This window comes from Trachemys scripta, chromosome 15 (genome assembly GCF_013100865.1).
Source record: "Trachemys scripta elegans isolate TJP31775 chromosome 15, CAS_Tse_1.0, whole genome shotgun sequence".
Taxonomy (NCBI): domain Eukaryota; kingdom Metazoa; phylum Chordata; order Testudines; family Emydidae; genus Trachemys; species Trachemys scripta.
Window position 1 is genome coordinate 742533 of NC_048312.1, and position 25171 is coordinate 767703.

At 46.7% G+C, this 25171-nt stretch overlaps 1 protein-coding gene across 5 annotated transcripts in view; it reads left to right on the forward strand.

The window, feature by feature from the left end:
• TTC28 (tetratricopeptide repeat domain 28) overlaps positions 1-25171 on the forward strand; it is a 435889-nt gene that overhangs the window by 265117 nt on the left and 145601 nt on the right. For all 5 annotated transcript variants that reach the window (XM_034791355.1, XM_034791356.1, XM_034791359.1 and 2 more), the window contains 3 exons: positions 4654-4801; positions 9196-9468; positions 12554-12684. In XM_034791355.1, the coding sequence (XP_034647246.1) occupies positions 4654-4801; positions 9196-9468; positions 12554-12684 (552 nt within the window). The remainder of the gene's footprint in view (positions 1-4653; positions 4802-9195; positions 9469-12553; positions 12685-25171) is intronic.

Genomic DNA, 25171 nt, shown 5'->3' on the forward strand with positions numbered 1-25171 from the left:
AAATGGGGCAGAGGTGGAACGCCTGGGGGTCGATGAGGCCTGATTTAGCTGTAGTGCTGTGGCTGGCAGCGTGTTTGCTAGAGCATGTGCAGGCATTTAGTGAGTCCATTGTCCTGAGGGTGGATACTGCAATAAGATCCTGGATCACAATTCAGTACAAGTCAAGTGATTCTATTCAGACCTGGGCTGGCAGCCTCGTTCTTTATCAAACACACACAGCACTCTGTTCCCCAAGTTATTACTGGGTTCCTCAGCCCACACACACTACAAACACGTCTGTGCACAAGAATCCCCAGGCCAGCTGTCTAACCATACTATTCTGCTAAACCTCGTTAAACAATCTGCCCTTCTCCTCCATGGCCTCTCTCCCCTGCCAATAGTTAAGGTTTCTGTGTAAACAGAAGCCATTTTCTTGGTCCCTTCACTCATGCAGCGAGGTCACAGTCCAGTTGATGTGACACAGCCACACTGGCTTACAAGGTGTCTCTGGTTACTGTGCCCCTTCAGAGCCAAACTGCCCAGGTATAAGCTCCTGCATGACTCCATCCCTGCATGTAATCAAGCTGTACAGAAGGGAAACTGAGGCTGTGTCTATACTATGGAGATTATGTTGGCATAAATCCATATTGTAGATGCAGCCTATAGTGACCGAACAGGTTTTTCCATTGGTGTAGGAACGCCACCTCCCTGAAGAACATTAGCTACATCAATAGAAGCATTCTACTGTCAACATAAATGCATCTGTGCTGCGGATTAGGTCAGCATAGCAGTGTTCGTTAGGGGTGTGTTTTTTCCTTCACCCTTGACTGACACAGAATCATAGAAGATAAGGGTTGGAAGAGACCTCCGGAGGTCATCTAGTCCAACCCCCTGCTCAAAGCAGGACCAACCCCAACTAAATCATCCCAGCCAGGGCTTTGTCAAGCGGGACCTTAAAAACCTCTAAGGATGTAGATTCCCCCACCTCCCTAGGTAACTCATTCCAGTGCTTCACCACCCTCCTAGTAAAATAGTTTTTCCTACTATCCAGCCTAGACTTCCCCACTGCAACTTGAGACCATCCAGAGCTCCATCCTTTTTGGAACCCCCCTTTAGGTAGTTGAAGGCTGCTATCAAATCCCCCCCTCATTCTTCTCTTCTACAGACTAAATAACCCCAGTTCCCTCAGCCTCTCCTCGTAAGTCATGTGCTCCAACCCCCAATCATTTCCGTTGCCCTCCGCTGGACTTTCTCCAATTTGTCCACATCCCTTCTGTAGTGGGGGGACCAAAACTGGACACAGTACTCCAGGTGCGGCCTCACCAGTGCCAAATAAAGGGGAATAATCACTTCCCTCAATCTGCTGGCAGTGCTCCTACTAATACAGCCCAACATGCCATTGGCCTTCTTGGCAACAAGGGCACACTGCTGACTCGTATCCAGCTTCTCGTCCACTGTAATCCCCAGGTCCTTTTCTGCAGAACTGCTTCCTAGCCAGTTGGTCCCCAGCCTGTAGCGGTGCGTGGGATTCTTCCTTCCTAAGTGCAGGACTCGGCGCTTGTCCTTGTTGAACCTCATCAGATTTCTTTTGGCCCAATCCTCCAATTTGTATAGGTCACTCTGGACCCTATCCCTACCCTCCAGCATATCTACCTCTCCCCCCAGTTTAGTGTCATCCGCAAACTTGCTGAGGGTGCAATCCATCCCATCATCCAGATCATTAATAAAGATGTTGAACAAAACCGGCCCCGGGACCGATCCCTGGGGCACTCTGCTTGATACCAGCTGCCAACTAGACATCGAGCCATTGATCACTACCCGTTGAGCCCAACAATCTAGCCAGCTTTCTATCCATCTTATAGTCCATTTATCCAATCCATACTTCTTTAACTTGCTGCTTGCAAGAATACTGTGGGAGACCGTATCAAAAGCTTTTCTAAAGTCAAGGTATATCACATCCACTGCTTTCCCCATATCCACAGAGCCAGTTATCTCATCAGAGAAGGCAATCAGGTTGGTCAGGCATGACTTGCCCTTGGTGAATCCGTGTTGACTGCTCCTGATCACCTTCCTCTCCTCCAAGTGCTTCAGGACCTGCTCCATGATTTTTCCAGGGACTGAGATGAGGCTGGCTGGTCTGTAGTTCCCCAGATTCTCCTTTTTCCCTTTTTTAAAGATGGGCACATAACCATGTTGACCTAATTTTTAGGTGTAGACCAAGCCTAAATGAGAGTGTGGGAAACAGAGATCCCAAAGTGTGAATCATGCTTCACAAGACAATGCACTCAGTGTTCTGAGACCACACAGTGGGTGTCCACTGCATGCCCCACACTCCTTGTTCCTGGGGTTTCCTCTTTGATTTAAATCCTCATGCCTGTAATCTAATTAACACGGAACTGGGTTTCCAGTACAGTTGCCTGTTTGGTTCAATAAGAACACATTTGTACTGAAGGTTAATGAAATGAATTTTGCCTCCATCTAATTCATTTAAAATTATAGAACCAATCAATGCTTGCTAATGGAAAATAGATTAAATATTCATGTCTATAAATTTCCCATGTCATTTTTGATTTTCTTAATCTTTACCTCCATGGTCTGGGTTCTGAAGGTGCGTGAAAGCCCTAATGAAAAGTCGTTTTGGATATTAATTGCAGATCTATCCAGTTTAAGTAAAAAAGACTTCCACGTGTGTCTACTTAATGTACCTTGAATACAGGATTAGTTTCTATTACAAATGGGAAGGAATAGCAGCCTGGGGCCTGCCCATGAGTGCAGGGAGAGCCTGCGGCTGAAGGCCCTCAAGAGCCAAAGCCAAGAGTGGAGCTGACAGGGCAGTATTCTGTTCGTACAGCAGTTGTTGTCTTTTTAAGAGGGTTTTCTCTTACCATAACTGTGCTTGCTGTGCTTAACTCCCTCCAGAGACTTGGCAGTGCAGTGAATGTGGCAGAGCTTGCAGCAAGGAGAGATTTACTGGAGAGGACAATAAAGGGTTATCTGTGAACAGTGAAGCTTTTGTAAAATCTAGTTGAAGCTCCTGAATTATTAACGCAATCAGCATGCAGACATAAAAGTTACAAATACACTTTCATTTTATAAGTGAATGTTAGACAGCAGAGTCCTTGTTCCCTTACCCACCAGCTCCCAAGCACAGAGCTTCATGTTTTCTCTGGGAGAGGCACTGACATTGCTAACCCTTTGTTAAGGCAGGTTTTTCCTGCTACTGTGTGTGTGTCTGTGATCTTAGCACCTCTGGCTGGGAACGTACAGAACCTGGAATTGCCAGTGGGAACTATTTGCAGCTGCACATTGATGCACTTGTTGGTTTGGGACTGCAAATGAGTGGTGAGGAGGTGTTGGATTTATTTTTAAAGCATTGCAACTTCCCTTGAATGTCAGTGAGGCAGAGGTATGTTTGCTGCGACTCTTCTGCTGTAGCCTCTGGGGAGACTTGCAGAAAACGTGAAATGGAAAAAGTAAAGCAAAATGTCTGTAAACATATTAAAAATGAAGAGTGTCTGTGTTCAGCTGGTGGAAGTGCCTGTCAGAGTTAGTCTTCTAAGTGCAGTCAGACACAGCTCTCTGCTGCCTGCTCAACCCACCTCTACCAAAACATCTGCATAATGCTGTAGTCACTGTATCAGAGGGGTAGCCGTATTAGTCTGTATCCACAAAAACAATGAGGAAGTGGGTTTTCTACCCACGAAAACTTATGCCCAAATAAATCCGTTAGTCTTTAAGGTGCCACCGGACTCCTCGTTGTTTTTGTAGTCACTGAGGTTCACCCAGAAGATCAGCAGACTCCAGTGCTGCCAGGCTGGGTGAGGAGTAGGAGGGTGAATTCCGGAATCAGTTACTCAATGAATCTGAATATAGAATCATTCTCTGATCATTGATGAGTGAAAATTACAAAATGTAATTAACAATGAACGTGCTGACATGTCACTGGAGGTGATGGAGGCAAGGGAAGTGAACACAGGGCATGCCTCCTGAACTCCACTGAGCTGGGATGGTGGAGGAGGTAGGCTGAACGTGCATACAGAGGGAAGGAGAGGTTTCTGATCGGATGCTCTGGGCAGTGATTTTATTGCAATTGTGTCTTCGAGATTTTTGGTCTCTGTTAATACAAAGTTCTTCTTCGAGTGCTTGCTCATATCCATTCCATTAGGTGTGCGCGCGCCGCGTGCACACCTAATGGAATGGATATGAGCAACACATCTCGAAGAACAACAGTTACAACGGTGAGTAACCGTCTTTTCTTGTTGGGCGGTGAAGCTCGGGTCTTGTTGGCAGGAGTGAGAGATGAGGATCTCCACTCACAAGCTTTGCGAGCCAGGCGGTTAAAAAGAAATGAGCAGCCATTTGGGGAGGAGGGGGAGCCAGTTCTGAGGGAAAACCTTTATTTTAAATGATTGTAACTTTGGCTTTAGACTCCAGAGCAACATGTGAGAATTGTCCGTGTGGGCTGGGTGAGCCTTTCCTCAGCTCTGTGGGGATTCAGGAACCAAACTACCGCTTTAGAATTGCCAATATTGACCTGACCTGAAAGTGCTGCAGGGAAACCTGAGCATGTTCTTGCAGCCCCTATATTCCCCAGCATTAGCTCCCTGGTCATGTATGTTTGGGCTCCGTGATCGCATCAGTTCAATAACTCGCCTCTTTCCTTTGGGCTTGCAGGCGTACTTCCGACAGGGTGTTGCCCTTCAGTATCTTGGACGCCATGCAGACGCACTGGCAGCATTTGCATCTGGGCTGGCTCAGGATCCCAAGAGTCTGCAGCTTCTTGTTGGGATGGTGGAAGCCGCCATGAAATCCCCCATGCGAGGTAAGCAAAGTGACCGGTGTTCAGGGCACGGCAGTTATGCTGGCTGCAAGCATGAATGGACAGCAGTGCTAAGGGATCAGCATTTCCGAGGAAGGGAGGAAGCTGATTTCAGTTGGAAGCTGATGCTGAGTCCACACTTGAGGGAGGAGGAAACCTGTGTAAGTGATGAGGGGCAGATAATAGGCGTTTTACATCTTCCATTTGGTCACCTGCTGCTGGGCTCTCTCAGATGGGAAACCAAACTAGATGAGCCTCTTGTCTGATTCAGTGGGGCAGGGAGGTGGGGATGTTGGAAGAGGGGGAGCTTTGGTCTTGTCTGGTGAGGCAGAGATACTGGAATAGGTATGGCCTGATCTAGAACAGCAGTTCTTGTGTTCCTGTGAAGTCCGGCTGTGCTACCTGGGAGTTAATGCATGGCTAACATCTCTGAAAAGGCTGAACTGGCCACCCAGAACTGGTATTCTCCAGTCAGGGGAACACACGCATTCTCATCTACTAGAGGTCAAACACCTTATCCCTTGTGAAATTCTCCTTTTCCACACACAAGTGTGTAATGTTTCGCAAGTATTCCCAGTACAACTGTGGCAGATCACAGCCTCCCTGGAACTGTTTCAGTGCAAGGGCAGACTGGAAACATAGGCTTTGCAGCAGCACCGGCTCTGTTGACCCTCCCAGTGTGATCACAGTACTGCTGTACCTGTGTGCCCCTTAAGCTCTGCAAGAGCTCTGGCACTGGGTAAACAGCTTTGTGAAATCCTAGGTACCCAGCAGGGCCCCGCAGAAGTTTTTGCTCATTTTTCACGTCTCTCAGAACAAAGCCCCAGAAGAGGCAGATGACCAGGCTGCTAATTCACTTTTATCCTTGACCAGTATGGAGATGGCTTGGAGCATTTGATGCTTTCAGCCCCCATGGCGTCTTGCCTCCCCTGTATATAACATCCCCACTTCCAGGGGTGGGAATTTCACTCTCCTGAAGGGGAGCTCCCTCACTGCACTGTTTCTAATCAGTTTGGTTGCATGCACTTTGCTGGAGTGGTCTAATGGCATTTCCCAGTGGGGAGCATGGAGCGGATCAGCTCTGACTCTCAGCAGACGCTGCAGGAAGCTTTGGAATTTAGGGGCCAAACAGAGCTGAAATATGGGGAAAAAAAAATTACAGTTTCCCTTTCACAGTGTTTTCTTGTCATCTTCCCAAATGAATTCATTTGGATTTTTTTCTATGTAGCAAATACCTTATGAGGATAATTTCACCTATTCTATCCTGCGATGTTGCTGCTGCCTAGAATATTGCCATAAATACAACGTCAGGTTCATCCTTCTCTTTGCTTTGTAGTAATTTGTTTTGATAAGTGAGACAATCTGCTGCATGCCTCGATATTAGCCGTGAGCTCCTTCCGTCCGTATGGCGCACACCGTGCTCTCACCAGGCTGCAGTGCCTGTACGTGCCTCACAGTTAGGAGACTCTACAGCTCTTCAACATTTGGTAGCTCTTTTGTGAACTGCCTCCAACCTGTAAATATCATTGTGGTGTTGAAGTGCCCGGAAAGGAACGTACCATATTCTAGGAGCAATCACACTGCAGAGAGACTATCTCTCCTACTAACCCTGCTCCAGGACGTGATGCTTCTGTGTCAGCAGCCCAAAGCTGTGACGGCCTTTCTTGCTGTCTTATTGTCTTGCAATTTCGTGTCTTTGTTGCTGTCCAGTCTGACCTCTAAGTCTCTCAGCATTACTGCTTTCCACGTGTCTCCCTTCCACTGACTCTTGTGGATTATTTTTGTCTCATTAGTATTAATTATTGTTATGCTAATGTTCAGAAACCCCGCTCAGGATGTGACCCCATTTGTGCTGGGCACGGTACAGATACATACCAGGGTACGGTGCCTGCCCCACAGAGCTTTGAGAGAGAGAAATAACCGCAGTGGGTTGGTGGGGAGGGAAATAAATACCCATAGACCTGCACACACACCTCTTTGTTTTTGCCATTGTTCCTGTGGTAATAAATAACCTAAGTGCCAATTACCCCAACTGTCCCTGGGGCTCTCAGTGATTTCTTATGTGCTTTGCTGCAGAGGGAGTTGAAGGAATGACTAGTAGGCTTTTGGCTATATGAACCTCATTTTCCCAAGCTGAATCTCACTTTGTTAACCTGACTGCATTTCTAACCCTTTTAGGCCCTGTTACATGAAATCTCCCTGCTCACAGGTGTTCAGAACCTCCCAGTTTATGTTCATTGGTGTCATTTAATCCCCAACTCCCCTTCACATCGTTAACAACATCATTCAAGAAGATCAGGCCGAGCACAGATCCTTTTTGTAACCTTCTGAACGTGTCCCCCAAACTTCAGACAATGCCTTTATTATTCTTTATTGGTTATAGTCCTCCCGCGGTTGTTCAGTCCATGTAAACGTACTTATATACAAGCTACTTTGAGTTAATTTTTCAGATAAGATCTTGTGACCTGGGATATCCACAGAGGTAACATTTACTTCACTCCCTTCATCCACTCTGACACTTTGGTCACCGAAAGGTGACATGAGGTGTTCTTGTAACTCCACGGCACTGTACATTGGTCATGGTGCTGTTACCCCTACAGAGTTACAGTTTTCTCCTTTCATAGTCAATTCCATTATTGTACTAGAGATGGAAGTTACAGTCAGACTTACAGGGATAGTAATTGGTAGGATTTCTTTCATTCAGAGCTCAGAGAAGAGCAACAAAGAGCAAAGGAGCTGGAAGCATTGAGTGACTTCTGAAGAAAGATTAAAAGTTAAATCTCTTTAGCTTGGCTCACGACGGGGTATGCGGAACTTAAGTTTGCAATACAGATAGCTGAGGCCAAACCTCTCCTCCTACAATAATACCACTTTCCTCCCTGAGTGAGTGGCACACCTTGGACAGGTGATCTCTGCTGGGAAAGCCCTGGTTCCAGCACTACTTTCGCAGTGTAATGGTTCTCAGTCTGCATAGTACTTCACGTCAACTTTCCACCACAGACCCAGCACAGGCTATGCTGTTCCCCCATCTGATTGTAGTGTTATGTTACACGTGGAACAGCTCACATGACACGCTCACTCTTAACTCTTTTTTTCCAGGAGCAGTCTTCACTTCCTTTTGTTTCTATGGTCTTTCCTCCCTGAACCCCTCCCCCGCATGGTGTGTTACATTTTCTAATTAAAGCCAGGTCTACACTATAGACCTATATTGGTATAACTACGTCGCTCAAGGTTGTGAAAAATCCACAGCCCTGAGCAACGCAGTTATACCAATTTAATCCCCTCCCCACCCCCCCGTGCAGATGTGCTACGTCGACGGGGGAGAGTCTCCCGCTCTAGCAGATGGTGCTGCGTCGATGGGGAGGTGGATTAACTATGCTGACAGGAGATGCTCTCCAGCTGGCATTGTAGCGCTTTCACGTGCACGCGAAGACAAGCCCTCAAACTGTAAACTCCTGATGGCAGGGCCTGTCTTTGTACTTGTTTGTACAGTGCCTTGCACATCAACAGCACTGTATAAATAAGAGTTAATCTGTACATGCTTGTGGCTGCCTCTGCATCGTCTGCCATTGGCCACTGTCAGAGACAGGATCCTGTATTGCACAGGAACTGCAGTACCAGAAGAGATCATCATCTTATGTCTGTATTTATCCCCATCCCTGACTGGAATGTCACTCATAACATACAACATAGACAGCCTGTTCCTCTCCTCAGAGGGCTGTTAAAATGCTCTCTGCTTGCTGTACATACAGTTAATAATTGTAGGCAGAAATAATGAAAGTATGGCACAAATGGCTTTCTCGGGTTGCCATGGTTATGTTGATTCAGGCGAGAGCAGCCTTGTCAAGAAGTGCAACCATCCTAATTTTTAAAAATTACATTTTAACACCGTATGGTTGCCTAGAGAGCTGCAGATTTTAAACCCCAGCTTTATTATTGTCCTTTAAGGGACATACTATGGCAGGCTTCATGGGACTAGTAAAACAATTTAGTATAACTGCACTCCAGCAGCAGTGGCTATCCTAGGTCCAGTTTGGCCGCTCAGCATAACACCGACAGTCCAGGGGCACCTGATACTCCTCCTTGTTCTTGTGACCAGTTAAGCCGATCTGAAGGGGTTCCTTGTTGTTGAGTTGCTGCTTTCCCTTTTCGGTGGGTTTATCCCAGTTAATTTTCTTCTTCTCTCTTGCTCTTGATGTGCAAAGTGCAGGACTGTGACACTCAAATAGCTGATATTTCTAGATGTGCCATTGAATACATGTTACAAAATAGCCGCATGTTACAAAATTCATGTGTCACTTTGTCATTCGCCTCTCATGGGTGTTAATGGACTGACTTCAGGATGCTTATGTACCTTTGGCCTGTTGAGTAATTCTGCCTTTCCTTCCTTACTTTAGAGTCACTCGAGCCAACTTATCAGCAACTTCAGAAGATGAAGCTGGACAAGAGCCCCTTTGTGGTGGTATCGGTGGTTGGCCAGGAGCTCCTGACTGCAGGCCACCATGGTGCCTCTGTGGTTGTGTTAGAAGCTGCCCTGAAGATCGGCACTTGCAGCCTGAAGCTAAGGGGATCCGTGTTCTCTGCTCTGAGCAGTGCTTACTGGTCTCTTGGGAACACAGAGAAAAGCACCGGATACATGCAGCAGGACTTGGATGTAGCCAAGACATTAGGTAGCGTTCTCATTTTCACTCCCTTAATCCCTGGTTTAGTGCTGAATTGATATAAATGGAGCAAATTAACAAGAATGGCAGTGGGATAAATGAAGGGAAGCATCGTTAGTGCTGAAGCTGCTGCGCCGTTTCACAGGCTGCTGAGCCACGCAAACAATGTTCTTTCTTACAACAGAATGTGTGAGGTGGGCTATGGGGATCCCAGGTACGTGCTAACGGGACACTCAAGGGATTTCTTTGTGGCATCGTGTGTCTGTGAACTGGCTTTTCCCCTCCAGAGACTTGGGCACACAACTTTCATTAGGTCATAAACGTAACAGTAAATCGTTTGCAGGGTAAAGTGAGTGTGTGCTCAAATAATCTGAACTACTCAGGGCTTGTCTACACTACAAATGCTTTGCTGCCATAGTTAAACCAGTCTAGCTATGCTGGCAACATGCCCTAGTGGAGACACGGCTTATACTGACAAAAGTTCTGCTTTTGGCTTAATTGAACCACATCCCCCAAAGGATGTGTCATGGCAGCAGGACTATCTTGCTGGTATAACTGGGTCTGCACCAGTGTTCCCTCTAAGCTGCACAGCCGCGCAAGAGTCACTCAAGTTGAGCTGCGCACATCCGGCAACTTGTGTTTAGGTGCCCCCCCCCTCGCTGCTCTGCTGCTCCTGCCCTTTGCCTTGGAGCCCCTGGACAGCTGTTCCCGGGACCCTCCTGCTTGCTGGGGGGGAGGGGTGGAAGGGAGGTGCTGATATCAGGGTATCCCCTTGCCCACGTACCCCATCTCCGCAGAACGGGGGAGGGGCAGACAGGGATCAGGAGTTAGACGGAGCTGCTGGCGGCTGCTGTGGTCTGAACGAGCCTACAGACTGGTGAGTGCCGCTCTGCTTAAAGAGACAACGCATGGTCTCTCATACACTTCTCCAGAAGCCAGCGCACACACACACACACACACTGTCTCTCTGTGTGTGTGTGTGTGTCTCTCACACGCGCGCACATACACACTGTCTCGGTCTCTCTCTCTCACACATGCACACACGCTTGCTCTCTCATGTGCACGCTCTCTGTCTCTCTCTCGCACATACACACAAACACGCACACACACAGTGTCTTTCACACTCACCTCCCAACAGATACTTGTGTTGTTGTTATTGTTGGTACTTCCTGCAATGCACATATATTCTCTGTAATTTTATTCTTTCAAAGTGCTGTTGTTTTAGTTTTTTGACTGGTCTATGCATTTCATATTTTTATTTCTCTCTTATGCTTAAATTTAATTCTTTGAGTAGTGAGCCCTAAAATGCCTAACTTGTCTTGGCTGGAGTAATCCCTATGGTAACTTTTAAAAAAAATATATTTTTATCTAGGTTTTTTGTTTCTACTGGTGGCGCACATACACATTACCTCGATATTGGTGCACATAAAATTCATTCCACGCAGGGATGGAAAAAATTAGAGGGAACATTGGTCTGCACTAGTATTTTTGCTGGCATCGCTGTGTCAGTTAGGGGTGTGGTTTTCTCCCCATCCCTACCCAATAGACATATGCTGGCAAAAGTTTGTAATGTGGACTAGGCCAACGGCACCTCACAGGATTTTGAAGTAGTTGTAATAACTCAGGAGAGAGACTGGGGCATCATTGTGAGCCGCTCAATGAAACCACTGCTCACTGTGCAGTAGCAGTCGGAAAAGCAAACAAGATATTAGTGTTCACAGGAATTTGATGGAAAATAACAATTAAACCCATTATGTAAGTCAATGGCATGCCCTCACCTGAAACAGTATGTTCGTTCCTGGTTTTCCTATCTCAAAAGATAAAGCAGAAATAGAGAGGGTTCTGAGGTGGGTGACAGAAATAATTAGAGGCCTAAAATGACTGTCATATGGAGAGATATTGGAAAAACTGGGATTGTTTAGTTAGAGTGGAGGCAAATAAGAAGGGAGATGCAAATTGTGCAGAGCAATAAACAATGCAGAGGAGGTAGATTGGACACTGCTATTCTGTCCCATAACACAAGAAGGGAAATGCAGTGAAATTGAAAAGCCACAACTTTAATACTGGTAGAATGAAATACTCCTTAGCACAATGTATACTTAACTGGTTGAGCTCACTGCTACAAGATATAATTCAAGCACAGAGCTTAGCAGAACCCAGAAAAGGAAAGGCTGAGAGCATCCACAGTCACACTGGACAGGATTGAACATAAAATCTTGGCAGGGATAGAATTTCCCTCTTTTGTGGTTTCTTAAAGATTTCTCTGAAATATCTGGCACAGACCCTTGTCAGAGCTAAGACACTGGTCTGATGGTGAAATCGCCAAGCACTGTGGCACAGTTTGACATGGCTGTTAGTCTCTTCTCCAAAGTGGTTCAGGACTGGACTAGCGAGAGAAAGAACAGGTCGGGAGGGAGGGACATTGGCAGAGATGGAGATGGAGGGGCTGACTGGGAAGATCCCTGGGTAAAGGTTACCATGCCAGGTGGGATGTACTTTATTTAGGGGTGCTATAGGCCCAGATTGGAGGGCATTGCCCGCAGGGTGTGGAACCACAGGGGTTGGGGGTGTCACTGCTGAAGATCAGTGGTTAGAGAAGTTGGGCGAGCTATGTGAGGACTCCGAAATGGAATAGCAGGTGTGCTGCAGGGCAGGACTGGGGGCATTAGCAGAGGTGTGGGGGAGTGAGTAGGGGGTGTTTGCTGAGAAAGCTGGCCCAGTGCTTGTCAGCACTATGCCTGGACCAAGCCTGTCCAATCCAGCCCTGCATTTTCATGGACACAGATTGCTCACATCTTCAACAACAAGTAAACATGAAAAAAAGTGAGGCTGTTACCAAGGTGTTAAGCCAAAGAGGGGTCTAAGGTTACATTAAAGTGGAGTCTGGGAGTTAATTTGGAGAATTGTCTGCTTCCCTCTTCAAGGACTGGGAAGAGAGGAGAACTTTGGCTGCATACTGAGTCTGTGGCCAGGTTTGGTCTGAACTTGGCCCTCCCAATGGAGCATCCCTTGCATGATGTGTTCCACTCTCTTGGCTGGACTCTTCCAAAGACCCTTCGTTAGCTAACTTTTGTTTTGTTTGCATGTGACTCAGGTGACCAGACGGGAGAATGCCGAGCTCATGGGAATCTGGGCTCCGCATTCTTCTCCAAAGGAAATTACCGGGAGGCCCTTACTAACCACAGACATCAGCTGGTGCTCGCCATGAAACTCAAGGACAGAGAGGTAGGAACCTTGCTAAATAGACTGGATTGGGAATTGGCACTGTGTGGCTTTCTGGAGAAGCACAGAACATCCCCTTGAGATCCCGAGAATTCCTGCCTGCCCCTTTGCCCCTCTGGGAAATTCGAAGTTATGTAACTTCTTGTCCACCTGACATGTAACATGACACTTAGTCCTGCCCTGAGTGCAGGGGACGGGACGAGAGACCTCTTGAGTCCCTGCCAGTCCTACGAGTCTGAGATTCTCTGATTGCTATTATGGAGACAGCATGGTCCAGTGGATAGTGCATAGGCTTGTGCATCAGGAGACTTTGGTTCTGTTCCCATCTCGGCCTGTCTCTAACCTGCTATGTGACCTTGGGCAAGTCATGTCACCTCTCTCTGCCTCTGTTCCCTCCCACACTTTGTCCTGTCAGTTTAGACTGGAGACTCTGTGAGGCAGAGACTGCTCTTACTATGTGTATGCACAGCACCTAGCACAAAGGGCCCTGGCCTTGGGTGGGGCCTCTAGCTGCTACTAATACTATTCATTTGGAGTGCACTAGCACGCACCATGTGCTATGCACTTTCCATCCATGCAATACAAGACACTCCCTTCTCCAAGGAGCTCCCAGACTTAATAAAACAAGCAACATACAAAGCATGGGGGTAGGAGGGGACAGAAAGCATATAACAGTTATATGTAAATAAGCAAGTATGATTGATTTAGCAATCCAGAAAGAGTAAAATGATTGCAGTGTTGGTGTTGCTGGCTGTTATTTACTTCATCTGAATCTCCTTGGTATTTACCCTACAGCCTCTCAGGTGTTAAACTGGGCCTTCTGCCAGCTCAGAGTTGCGTACTGTATGCAGGCTAAGGGATCTTTAAGGAGTGCATGTCCCGAGAGCTAACCTCTGTGAGTTCACTGTAAGGACAGAGGCATCATTTTAATGTACTTTCTGGAACAAAAGATTTTGTATCCAATAGTTCAGGAACTTACAGTGAGCGTTTACAGGGGATAGGATTGGGGGGAATTGAAGGGAGGTTGAGGGTGAGTGGATATGTTTGAAGGCAAATTGTAGGTGAGAGGGCATGAGTGTGTGTGAGATTGTGTTTGAGGCCAGGTTTGAGTCTGTGAGTGGGGGGAAAGGGGTGTCTTTGGGGCCAGATATAGTTGAGGGTGTAAGAGTGACCATACCAGTGCTTGGCTGTGAAGCCCCATTTTAGGTGGCTGCCAAGTTTACTGATGTGTAAGCTGTTAGGAAATACATCCTGCAGTGGGTAGTGGAGGATCTGTGGTTGGGAGCAGGGAGCTGCCAGATAATTTCATGCTTATTTACCATCTGGAAAATTTCCCCAATCACTTTCTGATTCCCTGTTTCCGTTCACACATGCCTGGGAAGCTGTTACCCATCCTCTTTTTATAGCTGTGCTGACTAGGGCTCCCTGTGCGTTGTAAGTGGCCAATCTACATAGCTGCAGCTCTTCCTGGGGTATTTCTCAGCAGCCCCATGGGCTCTGCAGGGCTGACCCCAGAAGCTGATGGAGATGTAAGGAAGAGCGGTGTGAGGAGGACCATGGGCAGATAGTGATGCTGATTGTTGGAGGAGGGAAGCAGCTGCCACCTGGATATCAGGGGGAAGTCTAGGGCCTGGTGTAAATGCTAATGGAACCACAGGGTGCTAAAGGAGGTTGGAGTTGGAAGTCTCTGAAGGTTCCCCCAGTGAGTGAGCTCAGGCTCCCAGCCTAGTAGTGCCAGGTGCCCAAAGCCTACCTATGCTCCAGATGTTAGGTAGGCTGCTAGGACAGCTCGGTGTCATCTGGAGTTACACAGCCAGTGGCTGCTACCTAGAAATGTATGTACTACATTCACCACATACACGGGAGCCTGCCAGGCAGGTTGGATTTCCTGGACTCTGATGCAGGGCTCATGTGAGGGATCGCAAATCTTGAACCTGGGTCCCCGGGTCCCCCAGGCAGCCTCAGGCTGCAGCCACGACCCAGCAGCAAGCAGGGAGTGTGGGCTGGTGGGTCCTAGCTCACCATAAGTGTCGCCCACAAAGCTTCCAATTGGAGATGTCCAGCCTCTCCAGTTGGCTAAGACTCACCCTTTCAGCCAGAAGGAAGCACAAGTTATCCGAGTAACTAGGTGATCCCTGGCTTGCTGCTACACTGGACCTTGCCTTCTCGCCTGATTCCTGAGTCCTGCCTTGTTCAGTTCCCTGCTTCTACAGTCCATCCCAGGCTACTGACTCCAGCTTTGACTGTTTGCTTGACTCCCAACTCTGTCTCTGGCTCAGACCTCTGGTTCCTGGTGCCGGATTCCTGCTCTGACCACTAGGTCTGACCGCCTAATTCTTGGTCTACGACAGCTCCTTCACTGGGTTTTATGTTCTATTCAGAGACCATGGTGTGAATCCGAGTGAGCTAATGGCTGGCCTTGTAGCTGGCTGAGTGCTGGAAATGGGCCCTCCACACTTCCAGAGCAATGTACTGACCAGCCCTGATACTCACCAGGAGCACTGCCACCCAAAACAAACAAAAGGGCATAATACAGAAGCAAAGCCCAGACGTTGCTGACTGGTGGGGAAGAGAACTACATTGGATGTGTACACTTTGCAATATTGGGAAAGGGCTCAGGCACGATGGTGAGGGAGGCCATGTCAGAACCTAGAGAGCTAGAACACAGAGTAGCTCATCTGAGAAGTGATCCTGAGTAGCGAGTGCTGAGTGCTCTGTTTCATTAACATTAGGCCAGTAATGGAAACAATTCCCAGAAGCTGAGCTGGGTGGGTTTTATTTTGTCTGAGGCTAATGCCCTGAATCCAAGAGTGTTTTGTATTGAAACCCTGTGCACTAGAATTCAGGGGAATGAAGCTTATTCACAATAGTTTTCAATTTATGACACATCTGGGTACATAATTAACCGTTACTGACAACAAATGGCTACTTGGGTTTGTGAGAAAGCTGAGCCTCTTGGATTTCCTGTAGGATGTAACCACAGGAAATTAATTTGGCGCTTTCTGATGACATCATTTTGACCACAGAGCTTCCTCTGAACACAAAGCTGTTTTTCTTGGCCTCCGTTGCAGACGTTTTTAGAACATGAATATTATTCTAAAGTTGCAATGGTGTTGCTGTGAATTCCACTAGAAGGCAGTTGTGTGTGTGACTGTATGAGGTAATTGTTTTACCTCCAGCTGTACAGGGAATTGGCTTAGAAGGTAAAAATGCTTCTTTGTACCAGAGCCCTCTGTCCTCGCAGGGAGTATTGGCTTCTGAAGCCTCTGTAACAATGAGTGCACCACAGACTTCTGCTAGATCTAATAGCCCATCGGCCCAGAAAATAGTTCCAGGGGGCTTTGTATCTGCAAGATCCAGGGCCTCTCTCTTCTCCCTGTAATCTGGATGTCAGGAAAACTTCCATCAGCTGACAGGGGACAGGTGGGCTAGTGAGATGGATGAAAGATTTTTCTCCCTGGTGATGGAAAATGTACAGTAGCTTCTTTAGAGAAGGAGAGAGAGTTTGTGCAGCTCCTGTTAACAGCAGTGTATATTGTGACCCGTAAAGTGCAGGGCCTCTTCCCCCTCTAAGAGAATGTGTTAGCAGATGATTCTGCCTTTGGAGGTGGCAGTGTGTGATAGGAGAGGGACAAGCTGGGGTTAATGTGGTTTTCCCAAACAGACACATGTAAGAGTGTGTATGTGTGTGTGGTGGTTTTGTGTTTGTTTTTTTAAAAGGCTTGGCATTAACGTGTCTTCACCAGCATGCACCCAAAGAGACGTCAGGAATTAGAGTGGACTAGAAATTAACATGATTCCAGGAGACCCTCAGATGGAAACTGAAGAGAGAGCAGCAGGGGATTAACATGACTCCAGCATTGCCCCAAGAGATACCAGAGCAGTGAGCATGGTTGTGTGTTCAGGTGACTGGGATGGAAGCAGCCGCAGGTGACTGGAGTCTCTGTTTCACTAACCCTGTCCTAGCAGGATTCAGATTCCCAATGTAAAAGCAATACGTAATGGAAAGTGTGAGGGAGTTGCTTGTGGTGTGTAGAGCTCAGTACTTTCCATTGCCAGTAATGATACTGTATCTATAGCAGGTTAAGAATCTGTTTGGCTACCAGCAGTTTATTTACCTCATTAGTGTTCACGAGGAGGGATTATATCTGCTATGGCAATTGAATAGACACCAAGGTAAGAAGTGAAATTATTGCATGGCCTTGTGTTACTGCATCATCCTGGTGGCAGGTGCCTGCCCCACTGGCTCCCCAGCCAGGTACACTGGGTGGTCCTGGCGGTTGTCTGGAGTTTCCATGGTTCCAGTTGAATAAATAAACAGGTGCCACATTTGTCTTTATGGTGCTCAATCTGAATTTGAGTCCCACTCATGAGGAACGGACTCTCTTTAACAACTAGAAATCCCCCCCACTATTTGGACAATTACACAGGATGCAAGTAGATTATAGGAACAGTGTCTCTTTCTGCTGCAGATGAAAAGGACATGGGTTTCAGAAATGTGATGTTACAAATCTGTCTCCCCCTGTAATTTAAGGGTCTCAATAATTATATCATGATTTACCAAGATCATCAGAAACAATTATAAAGTCTCTTCTGGTCCTGTAGCATGGTTAGGTTTGCCTCTCAGTGTTCATTTCTGACCTCCACTTCAGTCTGCCAGCCATACATACTGTGACTAGAGATCACAGATGAAGCAAATTTCATCAGGGAGGTTTGGCTGCAACTGGGTGAAGTGAGGTTAGATAAACCTGAAAATTGCTGGTTCTGATTCTGCTGCTGGAGTTGGCCCGCAAGATCAGGTGAAATCAGTTAAGACCCAGGCAGACTGCAAAAAGCTACAAAATGATCTCTCAAAACTGTGTGACTGGTCAATAAAATGGCAGATGAAATTTCATGTTGATAAATGCAAAGTAATGCACATTGGAAAGTATAATCCCAACTATACATATAAAATGATGGGGTCTAAATTAGCTGTTACCACTCAGGAAGAGATCTTGGAGTCATTGTGGATAGTTCTCTGAAAATATCCACTCAGTGTGCAGCAGTAGTCAAAAAAGTGAACAGAATGCTGGGAATAATTAAGAAAGGGATAGATATTAGGACAGAAAATATCATGTTGCCTCTATATAAATTCATGGTATCTTGAATACTTGTGTGCAGCTGTGATCGCCCCATCTCAGAAAAGATATATTGGAATTGGAAAAGGTTCAGAATTAAGGGCAACAAAAATGATTAGGCGTATATAATGGCTGCCGTATGAGGAGAAATTAATAAAACTGTGACTTTTCAGCTTGGAAAAGAGAGCTAAGGGGAGATATGATTGAGGCCTATAAAATCATGGCTGGTGTAGAGAAAGTAGGTAAGGAAGTGTGGTTTACTACTTCTCATAACACAAGAATTAGGGGTCATCAAATGAAATTAATAGGCAGCATGTTTAAAACAAATAAAAGGAAATATTTCTTCACACAACACACAGTCAACCTATGGAACTCTTTGCCAGAGGATGTTGTGAAGGCCAAGACCATAACAGGGTTCAAAAAAGACCTAGATAAGTACATGTCCATCAATGGCTATTAGCCAGGATGGGTAGGAATGGTGTCCCTAGCCTCTGTTTGCCAGAAGCTGGGAATGGGCGATAGGGGATGGATCACTTGATGATTCCCTGTTCTGTTCATTCCTTCTGGGGCACCTGGCATTGGCCACTGTCGAAAGACAGGATACTGGGCTAGATGGACCTTTGGTCTGACCCAGTAGGGCCATTCTTATGTTCTTATGAAATACTCTTTGTAGGATTTATCAAGAGAATAAAAGATTTTAAAAGTATAAACAGTCAGTAAATCAGAAACTGGGCAAACCCTATTCACCCTGCCTTGCCTGCTTAGGCATTGTGTTTTTAGGGTTCTGGAATAAAGAATTAGAGGCCTCTGCAGTATACACCCTGCATCAGTTGGATCTTCAAAAAGACGCACAGTAGAGAAAAGTTGGGGTGGGAAAACTAGAGCAGCCAGGATAATCTAGCAGGGCAGTTATTTATTTCTTCATCGCATTCCAGAGAAAAGATGAACACAGGAGGTGAGCACTGAGACTGCAAAGGAAGAATTACTGAAGCTTAGCTTAAACCCCACTCTAGGTAAATAGCACATGGCTTGGCCACTTAGCTAGCCAACGTACCCGAGGCTGTGCAGCTTCATTGAATACCAAGCAGCCCTGGGAACCATTTGGCTGTGTTGAAGGTCAGATGTCCCAGAGCAACTGTGTTAGAGTGTGTGTGTGTGTGTGTGTGTGTGTGTGTGAATGTGTGTGTGTGTGTGTGTGTGTGTGTGTGTGTGTGAGTGTGTGTGTGAATGTGTGAGCTCAGTTCAGGATAGCACCTTTAGCACTAGTCAGATGTTGACCTGTTTCATTGACCACAGAGATGAAATATGACATCCTGAGATGGTGGGGGGTTGATTTTGGACTTTCTTTGCATTTCCTGGCAAGTTCACAGCCAGCTGGGGGCAGTTAGAGTTTAACTGCCTCTGCCTTGAAAAGATGACCTGCTGTATGTTTCTGGGATCACTAATGGCTGAAGGAAGGACCTGGTCTCTAAGCCACCTGCCTGCCGTGAATTTGTTTCCTTGGTGTTAGAACATTTAGTGGTGAGTAGCTGCACAAATCCTAGGCTACAGCTTCACTTTTTTGTCACATCTCCTGTGTTTTCTCTTCTTAAGGCAGGGATACACACCGTGACTGTGACTGTCTTGCTAAGGAAAACAACCAAGCACCCGCCAGCCTGCCCTGCCCTCCAGTGTTGTTGTTATTTGCATAGGGCTGGAGGGTTACAAACAGGAGTTCCATGCACCAGGCGCTTTGTTTGGATTGAGGGGGGAGCTCAGTGCATATGTATGTAGGTCTGTGTTGTTGTAGGCAGTGTTGTTGTAGCTGTGTTCATCCTAGGATATTAGACAGACAAGGTGGGTGAGGTAATATCTATTATTGGACTAACTTCTGTTGGTGAGAGAGGCTTTGTCTACCCTGGAACCTGAATGACAAAACTTTTGTCATTCAGGGGTGTCAAAAAAACACCCCCCTACCCCTCCGAACGACAAAAGTTTTGCTGATGAAAAGCGCCGGCGTGAACAGCGCTCCCGCCGTCAAAGCTACTGCTGCTCTTTGGGGGTGGAAGTTTTTTTGTTGGTGGGAGAGCTCTCTCCCGCCGACAAACAGTGGCTATATTGTGCGCCTTTTAGTGACACAGCTGTGCCACTAAAAGGTGCGTAATGTAGATATAGCCAGAGACAAGCTTTCGAGCTTACACAGAGTTCCTCCTCAGGTCTGGGAAAGGTCTTCTTCGGCTATCCCTCAGTGCGAGGATGATGTCTGCCAAAGGGGTTCATTGGTGAGTTTTAAGGGGCTGGGGAGCCCATTTCTTGCCCTGCAGATTTTCCCACAGAAGTGACAGATGTGATCTTGGAGGAGACATAGTTGTTGGCTGGAGTGTTGTGCCCTTTCTTTCCTCCTTTGTTGCTTCTCTGTCTCATGAGCACCTCTGTTCTCCTCAAAGTGGGCTGTGGCTTAGTGTACTAAGCTAAATACAAGGTGGAACAGATAGTTTAGCATAAGTAGTTAACACATAGTTCAAGGGACTATTCAAGGTGATGTGTCCCGTTAACACCCTTCCCAGTGATAGGGAGGCAGGGAATGGGAGAGGGGAAAAAAGCAGCTGGTGAGGATTGTTGTAAGCAGCCATAAATCCAATGTCTCTTTTCAGTCCATGAGTATCTAGCAAAGTTATGAATTTAGGCTTATATGAAAGAAGTTTAAGTTTAAGCTTAAATAAAAGAAGTTGGTCCAGCAAAAGATATTACCGTACCCACCCACCTTGTCTCTCTATATTATTATTTTATTACATTAAAATTAATAATATTTTAATTTGACTGTTACACATCACAGAAGTTGTGGTGTGGGGAAGGGGGACTGCCGTACTGTGAGACACTAATGTAGCTCAGTCTACGTAGTTTATCCAAGAGATGCTAAGAGGTGACTTGGGTACAGTCTGTAAGAATCCGGGGAGAAGAGATCTGAGAGTAGGAGGGTTGTTTCATCCGGCAGACAAAGGGACTAGAAGCACCAATAACTGGAAGCTGAAATTAGACAAATGTAGGCTAGAAATAAGAGGTAATTAATCACTAGAACAACTTACCAAGGAAGTTGATTCTAAAGACTGGGCATCTTTCTGAAAGATCAGCTCTAGCCCAACCAGAAGTTGTGGACTTGATACAGGACTTGTGAAATTTTATGGCCTGTGCCCTTCAGGAGGTTGGACTAGATGATCATAATGGTCCCTTCTGGCCTAAAAATCCAGGGCAGAAATAATTAAGGGTTAAATATACACGTCTGGTGTTACCTGTGACAGTCCTATCTGAGCGTATTTAGCTAATGGAAATATAATATAATTTATTTTCTGGGATCAGCTGCAATGACTGGGGCAGTGTCCCAGGGAGAACTGAAATGGATTTGCACCCTGAATGGAGATGATTCTGCCTGATTTTCTACGGGGGTGATAATACGTGGGAAGGAGCTGAGCCTAGGCAGGCTTGTAACTAAAGAGTTAAATTAATCTTTGGTGTATCTCTGGTGAAGTAGATTTGGCCCCTGACCCCCTTTATCCCCTGCGGTCTCTGCTTAGGAAAAGGCAGGTGATAGATAAATCTCCTAGGCTGTTTGTTTCTTGGGACATGTCTACACTTAAGACACTGCATTGGTGTAGCTGTGGTGTTCAAGTGAAGACGCTCCTGTGCCAGTGGGAGAGCTTCTCCCGTCAGCTTAGTTAATCCACCTCTATGAGAGGCGGTAGCTGTGTCTACACCAGGGTTAAGCTGGTATAACTCTTGCTCAGGGTGTGGATTTTTCACACCCCTGAGCAACGTAGTTACACGAATGTAAGTCTGTGCAGACCAAACCTTGATCACTGTAGTTCCTTGGAGAGCAGGTGTGCTACTGTTTGCATTCAGGGGCAAGGGGCAGTAACAAGGGTTGCTACTTTCTAAGTCCTTGTTTAGGCGGGGATTTCAGGTGTGATGTTCGCCTGTGTTAAATGTGTGCCAATTAGGGCTATATCTTCAGTCCTGTAAAAGGTGTGTTTTTGAGTGAGATACTGAACACGCCAGAACCATCTCGCTGTAAATCCTACTGTAGATTTTACTGCGGGCATGGGTGGCAGGTATAATAGACCAGGGAAGGCTTCCGCTACCAAGTCGTCGCCAAACACCTGAGCCATGGTGCCCCACCCCTTCCCCAAGGCCCCCACCAACTGCTGCTGCTGCCTGCCATGTAGGGTGACCAATTGGGACAGTCCCGATTTTTGGGTTTTTTTCTTATATAGGCTCTTATTACCCCCTGTCCTGATTTTTCACACTTGCTGTCTGGTCACCCTACTGCCATGCCTGGTAAATCTTCCTCCACTCCAACCCTCCACCTTTTGGAGGTCCCCGCTGCTTGCTGCATCCCTCTGTTAATCACAGCTTCACCCCTGCCAAATTATTGGGAAAGATACATACCAAAGTTGGGTTTTAAGTATTGTTTATTAGGTGGCCATCTTGGTCTGGGATAAAAACAAGGTGACCTCCATGTTGTGATAGGTTCTTGTTCCCCTATGCTGAGCAAAAGGCGGAAAAGTAGAAAGGGCGGGAAAGTACAAAGAGCAGGAATCTGTTGTTGCTAAGCGACAGGTTCCTATAAAGACAGAAAAGGAGAGGGGCCAAGGGCTCTTGAAACTTTGGGGGCTCAGGTGTCCAATGCTCGCTCTCTCTGCGTGGTGTGGCACACCCTTGCACACTGGTTACTGCCTGCAGTAGCCACTCACTAAACGTTTTGGGGTTTGTGTGTTGTTTGCTTTTGGGAAGGAGACCTGCATGGGCGGACTTGGTCCGGTTAGTTAGCTCAGACTTACAACCATAGATGACGCAGCGAGGGATAGGGAGGGGTCTGAGATAGGGTTACAGACCTGTCTTCTACACTGTGATCCACCGTTGGTGTTCATCGTTGATTTCGTTGATCCAGAATCTGCAGCTTCTCCGTCATCAGCACCTGGAAAAGGAACACCTTTGCTTTATCGAGTGTATGTGCATGCGTGTGTTTTCTATACCAAATCTCCAGAGTCCATCATCCAGTTACCCCCCGCACACACACACACTTCCTTCCTTCTCCTTTAGTAAATAAAGTGTTGTTGTAAGTTTATATTCGAGTGGTGGGTTCTTTTGTTCCAGCTCTGATAGACGGGCTTAAGGGGGAACCCAGTGGGAGGGGGTATATTGTAGGGCTCCCCGAAGTCTTCTGGTCAGGAAAAAAAAAATCCTTACACCTCCTTGGGGGTGGGAGAGTGAGGAAGGATGCGGCAAGCCAGTGGCAGGTGGCGGAGGGGGCGGTCCTGGCAGGGGAATGAGGAGGTGAGCGGGCAGGTGGGGAGTGGGGATTGTCTGGTGCGGGATTGAGGCGGCTTGGCCAAGAGCTGGGGCCGAGCTGGCGCTGGGGAGGGATGGGGGGAGCGACACTTGGGCAAAAGTGGGGGCAGTGGGCTAGCCTCTCCAAAGCAGGGATTCACTCACTGCCCATGACTGCGGTGTATCTGGGCCAGGTCAGCCATTGGTGGGGGGATATAGTGTTGACCTCGCCAAGCTACACTGTTGTTAAAACCTCCCGAATTTTGTCTCCAGTAACGATTTTACAGTGAGATAGCTAATGTACATTGTTTCATCTTGTGAAATCCCCCCCTTTCCCTCCCCACACACAAACACACACTTTTTTGGCAGTGAAGACATGGACTAACGTGTGTAAAGTTTAAGGTAGATAAGGCACACTGATTGCCACGCCTTAAATTGGTCTAGCGAAAGCCATGAAAGAGACTAGCCAATATGTGTCTGGGGATTAAGAAGATAAAGACCCAGACCAGTGTAGCTGGTGGAAACAATGGATTTAGCTTTCAAAGCTTCTCCTTCTTACCTCTAGGTCATCTGTCCAGGGCCTGGCATTATGGAGGAGAAAAGCCAAATACTACATGTTTAGTCAGGCTGTTTGTTAATGAAGCCCGTTTCCCATGTCCTGTGATAGGTAACATGGTTTGAGAAAGATGCATACAACCTTATACTAAGAAAACTGTAGCTGATTGGGGAGGTTTTCAACTGAAGTTTCTAACGCTAGGAGGAATTGTTTTACAAATGTTACTTTCCAGAGTTCAGCCAGGTTCCTCAATCGTAAGGCAGCCTGGGTGCCTTTATATGGCTTTGTTTGGCTCTAAATGTTGCACACAGGTTATGTATTGTTTATACTGTACTAGTACATTTGTTTCTTCACAGATTTAAAACTGCAGCAAGGGCTGCTGCTTTTAGAGTTACATGGGGTTGAATGCACTTACCGCATTCAGAGATATCACAGGAGTGCTGTTTGTGCTAGCGCTTTCCCATATCTGCCTACTTCATTTGTACCGCTCTCTCCTGCTTGACTCAGACTACATGCCATGTAGGATTTGCTGTTGGGTGATGGTTAATGCATATTAACCTGCTCTGAGCTAATACTTTCTGCCAGTATGTTTCAGTCCACTCTAGGGATTTAGCAAAAAGAACAGGAGGACTTGTGGCACCTTAGAGACTAACAAATGTATTAGAGCAAAGCTTTCGTGGGCTACAGCCCACTTCTTCGGATTTAGGGTTCCTATGGTTATCAGAGTGTTTGACATGTCGGTGTTTTGCTTGTATCACTCAGTGCGATGCTTGGTGAGATGGACAGGGCTTGGGCTCCAAGTATGGGTTTCCAAGTTTGGCATTTGAATTTTTTATTTGTCCAATAGTGCGAAGGGGGCAGGTTTCCTTGAGATAGAGAGTAATTAAATTGACCTCCTCTATTACTAGCTTGTGCCATGCAGGGGCCTTCCCTGGGGTGGTGGGACTGGGGTGTTGGTGGAGTAGATTGGAGGCGCATTTAAGTGTTGTAACTTTTCACCATATTATTAGTCCTATTGAACTGTTACTGCTTCGGTTACTTCATTTTTAACACTGAACAGAAGCCTGCTCCCAGGCTGCTGCATCTTGACCAGAAAAGCAAATTCTTTCCCTGCTCCGCTGGCCTCTGTAATGCAAAGTGCTAGGGTGGTTGTTTTGTGATACTGCAGTTGGAGGAGGTATAATAAACAGGAGCTGCACACAACAGCTGTGAGTATTTTCATGACACTGGGTGAGCTCTGGGACAGTCAGCTGGGTTTATGGGCTTGCAAGACCACTAACAGCCCCGCATTGAAATCTACTTGTTAAGATCGACTGTTTTGGTGATGCCTATAAGAAATTGTAGTGATAATTATTACAGTTAACAATGTCCACTGATTGTGTGTGTCCGTGCATATCAAAGCAAGGAACCAGCTTGCTGTGTGCCCATCATCACCTGACCATCATGTATGTTTGTTGCACCCTTTTCTCCCCCCCTTTTGTCTGCTCTTCTTTGGCTTGTGAGCCTTTCGGGG